This window comes from Botrytis deweyae, assembly GCF_014898535.1.
Source record: "Botrytis deweyae strain B1 chromosome Unknown BDEW_036, whole genome shotgun sequence".
Classification (NCBI taxonomy): Eukaryota; Fungi; Ascomycota; class Leotiomycetes; order Helotiales; family Sclerotiniaceae; genus Botrytis; species Botrytis deweyae.
In genome coordinates this window covers 242,924-256,615 of record NW_024066243.1, presented here as the reverse complement: position 1 = coordinate 256,615, position 13,692 = coordinate 242,924, and the positions used below count along the sequence as shown (strand labels likewise).

General features: G+C 44.7%; 5 protein-coding genes across 5 annotated transcripts; 4 read left to right on the top strand and 1 right to left on the bottom strand.

Moving 5' to 3' along the window:
* Positions 1-457: 457 nt before the first annotated feature.
* Positions 458-1,688, top strand: EAE98_010443 (uncharacterized protein; the record flags this gene model as incomplete). The annotated part of the gene is made up of 4 exons (XM_038958064.1): positions 458-488; positions 624-978; positions 1,042-1,188; positions 1,241-1,688. 4 exons carry the CDS (start codon positions 458-460, stop codon positions 1,686-1,688), a joined length of 981 nt encoding a protein of 326 aa, XP_038805627.1.
* A 1,517-nt stretch (positions 1,689-3,205) lies between these two features.
* On the top strand, positions 3,206-4,051 carry EAE98_010442 (uncharacterized protein; the record flags this gene model as incomplete). The annotated part of the gene is made up of 3 exons (XM_038958063.1): positions 3,206-3,292; positions 3,441-3,597; positions 3,684-4,051. 3 exons carry the CDS (start codon positions 3,206-3,208, stop codon positions 4,049-4,051), a joined length of 612 nt encoding a protein of 203 aa, XP_038805626.1.
* Positions 4,052-5,114: 1,063 nt separating this feature from the next.
* EAE98_010441 (uncharacterized protein) lies at positions 5,115-8,918 on the top strand (the record flags this gene model as incomplete). Its single annotated transcript, XM_038958062.1, has 3 exons — positions 5,115-5,700; positions 5,753-7,945; positions 7,996-8,918. The coding sequence occupies 3 exons, from the start codon at positions 5,115-5,117 to the stop codon at positions 8,916-8,918; spliced, it is 3,702 nt and encodes a 1,233-aa protein (XP_038805625.1).
* Positions 8,919-9,513: 595 nt separating this feature from the next.
* On the bottom strand, positions 9,514-10,339 carry EAE98_010440 (uncharacterized protein; the record flags this gene model as incomplete). Its single annotated transcript, XM_038958061.1, has 3 exons — positions 9,514-9,967; positions 10,072-10,175; positions 10,301-10,339. The coding sequence occupies 3 exons, from the start codon at positions 10,337-10,339 to the stop codon at positions 9,514-9,516; spliced, it is 597 nt and encodes a 198-aa protein (XP_038805624.1).
* Positions 10,340-10,569: 230 nt separating this feature from the next.
* Positions 10,570-12,705, top strand: EAE98_010439 (uncharacterized protein; the record flags this gene model as incomplete). The annotated part of the gene is made up of 1 exon (XM_038958060.1): positions 10,570-12,705. The coding sequence occupies one exon, from the start codon at positions 10,570-10,572 to the stop codon at positions 12,703-12,705; it is 2,136 nt and encodes a 711-aa protein (XP_038805623.1).
* Positions 12,706-13,692: the final 987 nt, after the last annotated feature.

Sequence of the window (13,692 nt, the reverse complement as noted above, 5' to 3'; positions counted from 1 at the left end):
AGGAAGGAAGGAAGGAAGGAAGGAAGGAAGGAAGGAAGGAAGGAAGGAAGGAAGGAAGGAAGGAAGGAAGGAAGGAAGGAAGGAAGGAAGGAAGTGAGGTGAGGTGAGGTGAGGTGAGGTGGAAGTTTCGCGAGCGGGGAGGAGGCGGACCGGACCCACTTTGTGTCTCTTTCACTTTCACTTTCATCTTTTACTTTTACTTTTACTTTTACTTTGACTTTGACATCGATCTTGAAGTCATTAAGAAATTTATTTTTGTATTTGGGAGTGATTGATTGATTGATTGGTGTATGCTTGAATACCTACCTACTCCCTAGATATTGATTGTCTCTTGTCTGAGTTTATCTTTCGTTTCTTTACCTAGTATCTGGATTGAGTCTCCTGTGATTCGAATTCGTTTGGACGATATTGGACTTCTTTCACATTCCTACTAGGTATATATATATATATTACTACAATGGTGCGCAAATCAAAACGCAAGTCTGAAGGTGAGTTGATTGTTGAGTTCTGTATGCTTGGTATTTTTTATTCTGGCATCTTTGTTTTTGTTTTTGTTTTTGTTGTTGTTTTCTTTGAGGATTGGATGTGGAATTGTCTAACTTGGAGATTTGTGGCGTGTGAAGGAGATTTACCGAATTCGAGGTTGAAGGCGAGAAAGAGTGGTGAATATAGAAGTGGATTGGAGGGCGAGGAGCGAGAGGAGGGGTTTGATGCGGTTGCGGATTGGGTTGATAGGAAGGGGGTGAGGAGGGATGGTAGGGAGAAAAAGGATGTTGGTGGTGTTGCGGATCAGGTTGATAAGAAGAGTTTGAGGAGAGATGGGAAGGAGAAGAAGAAGGAGAAGAAAAGGGGAAGAATGTCGGAGCCTGCGAGGATTGGGGGAAGGGAATTGGGAGAGAGGGAAGATGATGATGAGGATGAGGATGATGGGGATGGGGATGAGGATGAGGATGAGGATTCGGGACAAGAGGCTAGCAAGTATGTGGAGTGTTTGGGATGTTTATTTGTTTGCAGAGTGTGCACTGACTTGATTCAACAAAGTGAGTTTCTGGAGCTCGACAATCTTGAGAGGAAGAAAAAGAAGAGCGCCGAGAGAGCGAAAGCGCAGTTTATGGAGAAGTTTATTGGGGCCGTGGAGAGAGATGTGAAAGACTTCAAGGAATCGGCGGCAGAGTTGGAGAGAGAAGCGTGAGTATACCTTTCCTGGCTAAGAATTTGAATTGCACACTGACTCGTCTAGTTCGGTTGAAAATAAGGACTTCCTGGAAGGCTTTCATGCTGCTTATTCTTTGTCGGCACCATTCAAAACTGTCTCTTATGATTTTTCTTTAAATCATAAAAAAGGTCGAATCATGATTACACGGGCGTTGGAGTTGAGTTCGCAATTTGATAACCTGACAAGGAAGGATATCGCAAAAGAGTTGGCAGGATTATTTGGTAACGAGTGGAGCAAAGAGGATGGAGAGATTGCTACGATGCTTGAACTGGGGAAAATGGTTGGGCTGAATAAATTTGAGTGTATTGTGAATGCTTCAAAGCCGGAGATCTTGGAGACAGAGGCACTTGAAGTTTCGAAGAAATTCTACCCAGCTGTTGAAGAGGAAAGTAGTACTGGCTGGGGCAAAGAGGCGAGGAAACATGAGAGGGCTCATAAGAAATTGCTCAAGGCTTTTGAAAGCAGGAGTTGAGTGGTGGTGAGAGGAGGGTTAGGGATCAGAATGAGATGGGGGATTTATAAATTTGCTTGATGTCTTTTCAGACTTCGCTACTTGGCTGTTGGGGCATGGAGCTGTATTGTAGCATGTATACTATCCTGTCTTCTCTCGTCTTGGAGATACTATCACATAGTAGCTATAAGATGAATGTGTACGTATGACCTAGCGAACTTTGCTGAGTATGACATGGACGCGAATGAAGAGAATTGAGGTGAATACCTACTTACCTGTTGTAAGGAATGCTACTTTAGGCCTGATGATATCCTGGGGATAATATAATGAAGAAGTTTAAGCGAAATTTACTCGAGGAATATACTTTTCAGGGTGGGGGGTACGATGTGGTAGATTGGTTTGTTAAATGAGATGAGGGTTTAGAGAGAGGGAGGTTATGATTTATAGGAGAGAGTGTTGGTTTGAGGTGAGAGGGGGAGGGGGGGATTGGGATGGGATGGGATGGGATGGGATGGGATGGGATGGGATGGGATGGGATGGGATGGGATGGGATGGGATGGGATGGGATGGGATGGGATGGGATGGGATGGGATGGGATGGGATGGGATGGGATGGAGATGGAGATGGGATTGGGATGGTGATGAAGATGGAGATGGGATTGGGATGGAGATGGAAATGGAGATGCATGAAGGAGAATGTTTGGAGTGGATGGGGAGAGAATTGAATATGAACTGAGATGGAGGGGAATCTTGTGGGTGGGTATCTATATGAGGTTACCTCGTTACTACTTGAGTGCTGTGAGATTGTGGAGAGGGAAGATTTGATAGTACCTTTTGGAATTCTCTTCGGGAGTGTAGGGTGGATAAGCAGGTAAGATGCTCCGGGGAGAACTATTTGTAGAAGATACGCCAAATCACTCAGATACATAGTAGATTATGCATTGAGAACTTATGTATTCCAATGTGCGGATGCAATCAGTAAGGTTGTAGATAGATTTGTATGCTAGCAATGTATATTTTGTTGTAAACTAGAAGCTCCCGAGTATATCTATAGAAGTTTCAATTCAGGATAATGATTGACTATCTGACTTCTTTTAATTCCAAGTTGAGGATATATTTTTGGGATCACGGGTTTTGTGTCTTACTGGACGTTGGAGTGGAGAGCTCGAGGAGGGGCCGGCTGGTGGATAATGAAGTGGGGAAATTTTGGTGTGTTGCCTCAGGCTTGAAGGAAAATTTACCCGAACGCGCTAAAAAATCGCACATTGATTTTCACAAAATTGATTCTCAAGAACTTTTTCCTTTTAGACAACACGACAATCGACGCCGCCGACAACTCCCAAAATCAATCAAGGTTAGTAAATCGAGTTCGTTGGAATACAGATTTCAGATAAACCATCTGCGACGAGGAATATATTTCTAGAATTGCAGATGTTCATCGGAATTGGATTTCTTCGATTTTGCGTCGCAGCTCTACCACCAATTCGATTTTGATGGTTCTTACATGGAACTTTGCTAACGTTGATTCTCCGCAAACAGATGGGTGCTCTTAAATATCTCGAGGAAATTCAGAAGAAGAAGCAATCTGATGTGCTTCGATTCCTTCTCCGTGTCCGATGCTGGGAGGTAAGATAAAAACGACCCCAAGAGACGATCTCGATCGACTTCAATTATTCGAAAATTTGGTCTTCGGACAAGCAAATTGGAATATTGTGGACATCTTTGATGTCTCTGCTATACACTCGTTGAACTTAGCTGAGAGTGCATAATATAGCTCCGACAATTGAACGTCGTTCACCGTGCTTCTCGTCCATCCCGCCCAGACAAGGCCCGCCGTCTCGGTTACAAGGCCAAGCAAGGATACGTTATCTACCGTGTCCGTGTTCGTCGTGGTGGCCGCAAGCGCCCAGTTCCAAAGGGTGCCACCTACGGTACGTTCGATCCCATATTCGACAGAAGAAGAAGATGCTTTCTCTTCCAAAAAATTGCATTTACTAACCCAAATTTCGCATTTTAGGAAAGCCAACCAACCAGGGAGTTAACCAACTCAAGTACCAAAGATCGCTCAAGTCCACCGCTGAGGAGCGTGTCGGTCGTCGTTGCGCCAACTTGAGAGTTTTGAACTCTTACTGGATCAACCAAGACTCCACCTACAAATACTTCGAGATCATCCTCGTTGACCCTCAACACAAGGCCATCCGTCGCGATCCCCGTATCAACTGGATCGTCAACCCAGTCCACAAGCACAGAGAATCTCGTGGATTGACTGCCACCGGAAAGAAGTCCCGTGGTCTCGGAAAGGGTCACGGATTCAACAAGACCACCGCTGGCCGCAGAAAGACCTGGAAGAAGCACAACACCCTCAAGTTGCAAAGATACAGATAAATGTAATCAGGTGTTGGTTAGGTGTTGTTGCTTGCTTGGGCAATGGGATGAATGGATTATTTTATGGCCTCATGGCGCACTGGTAGTTAATGCAAAAATGCATAGCTTTCCCATCATACCCAAAACTTTTATGAATTTACGAATCTTCTACTATGTGAAAGTATCATGGATTTTTGGATATCTTGTTCTGTGACCAATGAAAATGTGAATACATGGGATGAATTTTCAACACAATCTCGCTCTCTCGGGAAGCCAAGAAATGATTAGAAATGGTTTAAGTTATTTCCCTACATTCTTCTCTTCCCCATATATATTTCATAACAAATTTTAAAATCTCATCACGAACATCGATGTAATGTAATACAACACACTTCCAAATCCTAACTTCTTCTCGATAAACTCCGAGGTCGTTTCAACATGTCTCGTGTCATTCTTCCTCCATTTCTTCTTGTCAACCAGTTGAACCAGGGAAGATTTTCTCATTTCTTGGCAAAGGAATAACACTTCCGTTTTCAAGCCATTCCAATTATGCATAAACTACTGCTACTCCGTACACTACCAGTACCTTGACACTACTACTACTACTACTACTACTACTACTAGGTCGTACATCAGATCCAGACATTTCTTGTGGGGAAACCTACCTTAGCCCACATCCATCCCAATATGTACTGAGATAAACCTGCAAGATTAACAATATAAATTTATACGATAACGGTAAATAACCAATCCATGTTTGTTGTTGGAGAAGATCCCCCTTTGGAGATTTGGGACGAAGGTCAAAATCTAATGCAACATTCACTACTCGTAATTTAGATGTTAATTTCATGAGAGTACTTTTAGGAAAGAGCCCGAGACCACTTGCCCCTAAAGTTCAAGCACGAACGAACGGACGGACTCTCGATTACGAAAACAAAAGATAGCTTGGATATACCACACGAGAAGGGAACTGAGCTACTGCCCTCGCACAACATTTACAATTGATTTCGCAAAATACTTTTGGAGGACCCGATGGTCAAACTAGAACGCCTGCACTTCGCAGACATCGTTTGAAAATAATAAAATGGCACCTTGGTCTAGCCGCCTACTTGCTTCTTCGAGCGCACGGATCGATTCTGGCTCGAGCATTGCTACCGTTGGACCAGCACCTGATTCGCCGACGAGAATAAGAGGGAGAGCAAAGATTACGGAGGCAGATATCTTGGATAATGCGTATGGTATTCCGACATTGACCACGGCCGGTCGGCCAGGTCCCTCGGGTGCGAATTCCTCAAATTCCTCCAAACCGACTTCGAGCCATGGGAGATCTATGAGCCACCCTTTCCCGTCGCTGTTTAATAGCAAGAAGAAGGTGACCGCGCCGACACCACCTGGAATTGGGTTTTTTGATGACGACGATACATCACCGGAACATAATACAGGGGCTAGGTCTTCGAGGGTGCCAGACAAGGATTTTTTGACGGGAAAGTGTATGACTTGCAATTCGAGCGTGAGTTGGCCGAAAGAACTTCATACGTTTCGATGCAAAGTTTGTATGACAGTGAACGATCTTCAGCCATACATCCCAGCTCAGAATGATGGACTCAGAGTGGCAGGAGGTGGTAAATCTACGACTTACTCTGGGTTGAGTAAACCCCAATTCTCTAGAGGTATGCTATGAGCGGGATGATCTATTCTAGATCTCATGTCTGACCTTTATAGTGGCGCCATTATCTGTGGAGAAAACTCGAAGAATTGCGGAACGATGTATAACTACCTACCTAATCAATCGACTAAAGCATGACGAAGCCGATACCTGTAATACACTGTCGAGTCCGCCAAGGTCACCTACATTCGAAACGACGGAATCCCCACAAGAATATCAGTATCCCCGACATTTCAATCAACCTGGTTCACAAGCACTTCCCATTAGACCCCCTCCTGGACGCGGAAACAGTTCTGGAGATCGCCCAAGTTTAGACGCTCAAAGACGGCCGGGTTCGCGTTCCATGCCCTACTCAACTTCATCCCCTGGCAGTTTCCTTGGCGCCCATATGGAAAAACGTGATCGAATGGGCTCTGGTACTTACTCCAAACAATTGGCTAGTCAACCGCCAAGTAGAAGTCCTCCGCATCCACCGGGAAAATTCGATGAACCTATGCACGGAAGACAAGATAATGTCACCAGAAACCTCTTTAGACCCTTGGAAGAATATATTACAGTATCATTTAGCCAGTTCGATTGTATCAATACTTCGTTTAGTACTATGCGACAACATCCCAATCCTAGGGCAGGAAGTCAGAGTGGTCTAAAGAATTTTATGGCCACTATTCCAGACGAAAATGATCCGCAGTCAGAGACTCCCTTGGAAGAACTTGATCCCCGAATGTTGATGCTGGGAGATATTGCAGAAAATGGTTCTTGGTGGACTGGCAATCAAAAAGAAACCCCTGAAAAAACTCGCGGCCAACGGCCTGTTGAAACGATACGGACGAATCCTAATTGCGATCTTACTACAGTCAAATCACCTCGTATTGACTGGCCTGACCTCAATGAATGGTATCATGTAGTATCGCATCCGGGAAGAATTTGGCATCGCAAACTGGATGAATTGATATCACGTCGATCTAGCCCGGTCATTCAAGCGCCCACTGATAGCGAGCTTGCCGAAATTGAGGATACAATCACAGAGGCTCAGTTGCATCTCCAGAGAATTTTGTTGAAGGCTACGGAAAGTCTATTGAAACGTCCCGGGCGTCCTCTAAAGGAGCCTGATAATCTCCGATTTCTCTTGATCATTCTAGCCAATCCTCTTCTGTACCCTGGAAATGGTACCGCTTCAAGAAATACAGGGCCGAGAGCGCCACCAAATGACCAGAGACCGGAAGCTAGTGATCTCAATGTGACTAAAACTAGAGGTCAACCTTTGTCTTCTTCTAAACAACCGCCGAATGCTACAAAAGGAGCGTCCGGCCAACACTCAGGAATCATCAAACGTATTGTGGGACTGCTTTCCAATACTCCAAATGAATGCCATCATCATATAGTTTCGTGGTTCGCTAGATATCCAGAGGGTCATTTCCAACGTACCACAGAGTTGGTCGGCAGCTTTGTCACTTATAGACTCACTAGACAGCATGGGAAACCTCGCGAGGCTGATCGACCCGACTTTACTTCTGGCTTAGTCCCTCACATGAGTTCTAGAGAATCCCATAATAATGCTGCAGCTTTTCACGCGGCTCTTCAAGCTGGGCAGAGTACCAACAAGAAAAAGGAGACGAAACAAAAAGCCGTTGTATATAGTGATGATTGGCAGATCAGGGCGGCTGCTAGGGTGATGGCACTTCTTTTCTCAGCCAATAATAGTGGGTTGCATAGAAAAGGCAAGTTACTCAGTAGCGTTCAATCGCCAGCCGAGTATCTGTCAAAAAGTACGGAACCTAGTATTGGAACCCCTATTAGAGGTCTGGCCGCACATGGACAGATGTTACCAACAAGCCACTTTTACAATACCTTGCTCGATTATTCCGATCTTGTCGCTGATTTTGAGGCTTGGGAAAGCAAGCGTAGCAAGTTTGCTTTTTGCCAATATCCATTCTTTCTCAGCATTTGGGCAAAAATCCAAATCATGGAGCATGATGCTCGACGTCAAATGGAAGTGAAGGCGAGAGAGGCGTTCTTTAATAGCATCATGACACGTAAACTAGTCAGTCAGAATCTTCTTTTGCAAGTCAGACGAGAGTGCTTGGTGGAGGATAGCTTGAAAGGGGTTAGTGAGGTTGTGGGAACTGGTGGTGAGGAGATCAAGAAGAGTTTGAAAATAGAATTCAAGGGCGAAGAGGGTATTGATGCTGGTGGTTTGAGAAAAGAATGGTTCCTTCTTCTTGTGAGAGAAGTTTTTAATCCTGATCATGGTATGTTTCTCCTCCGATGTCATTTCAGACTGTAAACTAACAATAAGCAGGCATGTTCTCATACGATGAGGACTCTCATTTCTGTTACTTTAATCCTAATAGCTTTGAAACAACCGATCAATACTTTCTTGTTGGGGCTGTTCTTGGTTTGGCTATCTACAATTCAACCATTCTCGATGTGGCGCTGCCTCCTTTCGCTTTCCGAAAATTGCTCGCCGCTGCCCCAGCTGCAGCACCCGGTGCAACATCACATGCGAAGCCTTCTATGACATATTCTCTGGAAGACTTGGCAGAATATAGACCTGCTCTGGCTCATGGGCTGAGACAACTCCTTGAGTTTGATGGAGACGTCGAGGAAACATTTTGTCGCGATTTCGTAGCGGACGTTGATCGCTATGGACAAACAGTCCAAGTGCCTCTCTGCCCTGATGGGGACAAGAAACCAGTGACGAACTCCAATCGAAGAGAATTTGTGGATCTTTACGTGCGATATCTTTTAGACAGTGCCGTAGCTCGACAATTTGAACCCTTCAAACGTGGGTTCTTTACTGTTTGTGGAGGAAACGCTTTATCACTTTTCCGACCCGAAGAAATTGAACTCCTCATTAGAGGCTCCGATGAGCCTCTAGACATAAGTTCTCTCCGCGCCGTCTCAGTGTGTGAAAATTGGGGACCAAAAGATGCAGCAGAGCGCGAACCAGTCATTCAATGGTTTTGGGAATCCTTTCAAAAAGCGGATCCAAAGGATCAGAGAAAACTTTTGAGCTTTATCACAGGCAGTTCTTGTATCCCGGCAATGGGTGCAGCTAGTTTGGTTATTAAATTGAATTGTTTGGGGGATGACAGTGAGAGATTCCCGGTGGCAAGGACGTGCTTTAATGCGTTGAGTTTGTGGAGGTATGCGACGAGGGAAAAGTTGGAGGCAAAACTTTGGAGAGCAGTCCATGAGAGTGAGGGATTTGGATTGAAGTAGTGAGGGATAGGTGTTGGAGAGAGTAGTTTGTGTGGGTGGGGCCATGGTCAGAATAGAAAGAGAAGGAAAGCATTTTAGATAGAGTGCTACTGATGTTAATGTTTGGTGGAGATGGGCGTCTTTATTTTGTATTCAATGGAGCCCCAAGGGTTTTGGTGTCGGCATTGGCGTTGGTAACTCGATTGTCGTTCAGGAACTGGACAACTGAGTAGGTATTTGCATGAGTCTTGGAATTGGACTGAACTTGGACTCCGGCAAAGATTGCATGCCTTTTACGTGAGAAGCAGAGCCATTCATCAAAATTAGATGAGACGAGATAATGTCTCTTCGTTAATGATCATTCGTATATCACTTCTCTCATCCCCTATCTGTGTGACTATTACTGTAACCATATTTTCCCATATAAAGTGATGTATCAAATACCTTACTTTTTTCTAGTCATTTTGATTTTCGTTTTTCCCATCATGTGAGTATTCCTCCTCAACGCCTGGTATATATACAACATATTCTACAACCATGTCCATTCGTTTTCGTAGTTCTTCTGTTTTTCTCTACACCCCGTAACCATCTTTCGTCGTTACCTCGCTCCCCTTCTCTAATTATCGGCAGAAGCAGCAGCGACCTCACCTCTCGCCTGATCCAAAATCGCCTTCTCAGCCCGAATCTTTTCATTGACAGCCGCACTCAACAGCGAATCCTGTTGACTCTTCAATTTCATCGCCGCCAAATCCTTCAACATTTGTTTCTCGGCTGCGGTAGGTAGGACTTTCTTGGCCTTGGTTAATTCCATCAGATCAAAGAGGATGGCGTTCTCGTCGCGGTGCTTGCATTCGATGGTTTTCGTGTAGGCTGTGGGAGCGCCTGGGGTGGAAGGGGCAGCAGGATTGGAGGCGGTGCTGTTTATGGGGGGTGGAGAGGAGGCGTGGGAGGCGTCGGTGAAGTGGATGGTTAGGGTTGCGGGGAGGGAGGTGTCTTGGCTGCGTTTGACGGTCATGGGAACGGCGGGGTTGTGGTATTTGAGGCGGGGAAGGCAGTTGCGCCAGAATTTCCTGGGGAGGATGAGGATTAGCTTTTGGGGTTGGATATCTAGGGGACGGGGGTGAGGGAGTGGGGGGACAGATGGGAAGTAGATGGAGGGGAAGGGGATAGGTACTTTGGTCCGAGATGTCCATTCAGTCCAAAAGCAAAGTCCATATGTATTCTGGTAACTTCTGGTGGGAGAATCGCTGCGCCGGGTCCTAATCTTATGCCGAGTAACTGCGCAGAAGCAGGAAAGTCAATTTCGAATCTTTAAATACCATTTATGGGCAAATCTTTACCTTCTATATTGCGAATTCTGTTAGCATCTGCGACCATTGCGAGAGAAATGTACGATTACTTACAGAGTTAAGCTTGGCCATGCGTTTTAGTAAGTTGACCATCTTGAATATGTGAACGTCAATACAATAAATGAAATATACTGTATAAGATCGTGGGGTGAGGTTCGGAGGAAGCTTGACTTGTGAATATATTTCTGAGGTTTTGAGACTAGGATTTTGACCCCCTGTCGATAAAAAGTTCCGACCTCCGACCAAATTTATTTTTTGGTGGGATGAATGTCCTGCGAATTCGCGATCATTTTTAAGTACCATACGCCCGTTCGATAATTGATATGCCACTCTCTAATTATGGAAGACTTGCCCTGAGATTCTCAAAGCAGGCGGAATCCGCGGTCGCTGAGATACCTACTTTTCTTTGCCCGTTACTTGCGCGAAATTTGCAATCCCCGAAGCTGGTACATAACCAACCGCGAAAGAGTGTTAGGATACAGCGAAGATATGTCCAGTCGCAAGCTCAAACCCAGGTCCAAGATACATCGGAATCTTCTTCTATTGCTTCAGCGCAAGCTGTAGCAAGATTACCCTCACAATGCGCCGGATGCGGTGCATTATCACAGACGACAGTCGAGGATGAAGCGGGCTATTATTCGTTGACAAGGAGGTCAGTTAAGGATTTTCTGGGGACTTCACACTCGGTGAAAAATACAAAAGCCACGGCAGAGGATGAGATAGTCAAAAAGGCGCTGGAAAATGTCGATAGTACGATTCTCGAGACTTTGGGAATGGAAAAACCTTCGTCCGCGACTACATCCATAGAACAGCCAGTATGCGATCGATGTCACAATCTCAAAAACCACCAAACGGGTGTTTCTATATACCATCCTTCTGTACGAGCACTTCAACAAACGATCGACGAATCTCCATACAAATACAATCATATATACCATGTTATAGATGCCGCCGACTTCCCCATGTCTTTCATACCCGCTATAAACAAGACGTTGAACCTGACGCCCCAGCGATCCCACAATCGTCGTTCGAGAACAGGAAAATTTTACGGTGATAGGAAGATGGAAGTCGATTTTGTGATTACCCGGTCGGATCTCCTAGCTCCAACGAAAACGCAGGTTGACGGGATGATGCCTTATTTAACGAGTGTATTGAGGGATGCGTTAGGGAGAGCGGGAAAAGGGGTTCGCTTGGGGAATGTTAGATGTGTTAGTGCGGAAAGAGGGTGGTGGACAAAGAATTTGAAGGAAGATGTTTTTGAGAGAGGAGGGGGAAACTGGATGGTTGGGAAGGTTAATGTGGGAAAGAGTCGGCTTTTTCATGAGATCTTTCCAAAGGGAAGGGGAGGAAATGAGGTGATCGTTGGAGAACCTCTTCCAATGGATCCCCTAGAAGATAGAAGAGAGGCGAAGCAAACCACTATCGGAAGATCTCCGTCGATAGGTTCAAATATTGATAACAATATTACCCCCGAGGCTACTTTACCTATGGGTACCTTCAAAGCGATGGGGGTAGAATCAGAAAAGGCGGACAAGGCATTGCCAGAGAATGAACTTCCTGGTGATGAATTGATTGACACGATGTCTCTTCTTCCCCCAGCACAACAGGAAACAGCATATCCATCAATGCCACTCGTGTCATCTCTTCCTGGCACTACTGCATCACCAATTCGAGTTCCGTTCGGCAATGGGAAGGGAGAACTCATCGATCTTCCTGGAGTATCACGAGGTGAACTTGAGCTTCATGTTCAGCCAGAATATCGAAATTCGTTAGTAATGAGATCTCGGATAAAGCCAGAACAAAAAGTGATGAAACCTGGCCAGTCATTAGTACTAGGCGGTGGTCTTATCAGGATTACACCCACAGATCCAGATATCATCATGATGGCTTATGCTTTCACATCAATAAAACCCGATGCTCATCTAACGTCTACCGAGAAGGCTATCCTTATGCAAAGCAAAGGTAAAGAGCCATTTATTGATAACATTACTATTGCTGGAAGTGAAGAGAAGATCGCTTTGGCTGGTATCTTCCCTCTAAAATGGGATGTTACGAAGGCGCGTTTGAAGTCAAGCTCCACTGTATTGACTGATAAAGGCAAAGTAGATCAACTCCCGTTTCAAATTCTTTCTACAGATATTTTAATCGAGGGGTGTGGATGGGTTGAGCTGGTTGCCCAGGTTAGCAAAAGACGTCTCATGAAGACAGATGCAGCCGAAAGTAATACTGTAAACGATACCACCTGGGGATGGGGAGATGAGGAGCAATCAGCGGACGAAAAGGCATGGCCATCAGTAGAAGTGTTTACGCCTGACGGCAAATTCATCGCTGCTAGAAGACCGATGAATGCATGGATGCTCAATGCTAAGCCGCAGACGAAAACTAAAGCTAGACCAAGGCGTAGCATGAAAGGGTTTGAGAAGTCGAGGAAGGCTAGAGCGAGGGCAGCAGGTGCTTAAGGGATACGGGATGAGCATAATAGGCGTCAATATTAAAATACCCCTCACAATATAGTCAATGGAAAATTAATCACTGTACGTGCACTCTCGATCGGGATGTTCATTAGTCCACCAGTGGGTGTATGGACTGATGGGACACTAGTCGACTTTTGAAATTTTTAACAAATCTATTTGCCAAATTTTTGATATCAGAATCTATCTTTTTATTATGCAATCTCTAAGAAATCATTATAAAATTTCCTAAGTTATGCGAAAGGATACGTTAGGAGATATTCCTAAGTCCATTTTCGCAGTGTCCTGTCAGCCCGTACATCCACTGGTGATCTAAACCAGAAGACTTGATGCGAGTTTCTAGCTCTGAGAACACCTGTGTATTTTGAACGAATCGAGTATTTCGAGAAGACTCATTGTTTCTACGAATTTGAATATGTTAAATGGGTTCAAGCAAAGAAAGGTCTTTTCAAGAATTTCAATCCAGACTTCCCTTCTCAATGAAATCATGAGAATGAGAGTAATTATATGAGAAGTATACGAGAAAAGAATATCTCACCTAGATGCATTCTTACTTTACGTCTCTTTCCACCTCTCTCATGTAGATTCTGACACCAGCTTCTACCTCGTCCAGTGTGTTGTATTATTTATCTGCATAAAAAAGATGCAACGACGTGTATCCATTTGTTTGAATATCTATATTTTCCTCTCTTCTTCTCTACATCACATACAATACAGCATATATTAACAGCGCACAACTTATATACATCTAATAATCTTTTTGGATCTATATCAGCGTTTCCTCACTTGCTTGCCGACCTCACGTCGTTTCAATATTCGTGCCTGGCTTCGTACGAGTCTTTCGATTGGTATCTGTCGGTCTGCTTGACTACCTCATCGTTTCCTATTCTTGGGTCCCTCTTCCTGTTGCGTAGTATTCAGATACATTCAGACGCATTCAGACGTCCAGATAATTATCGTCAAACAAGACTCTTG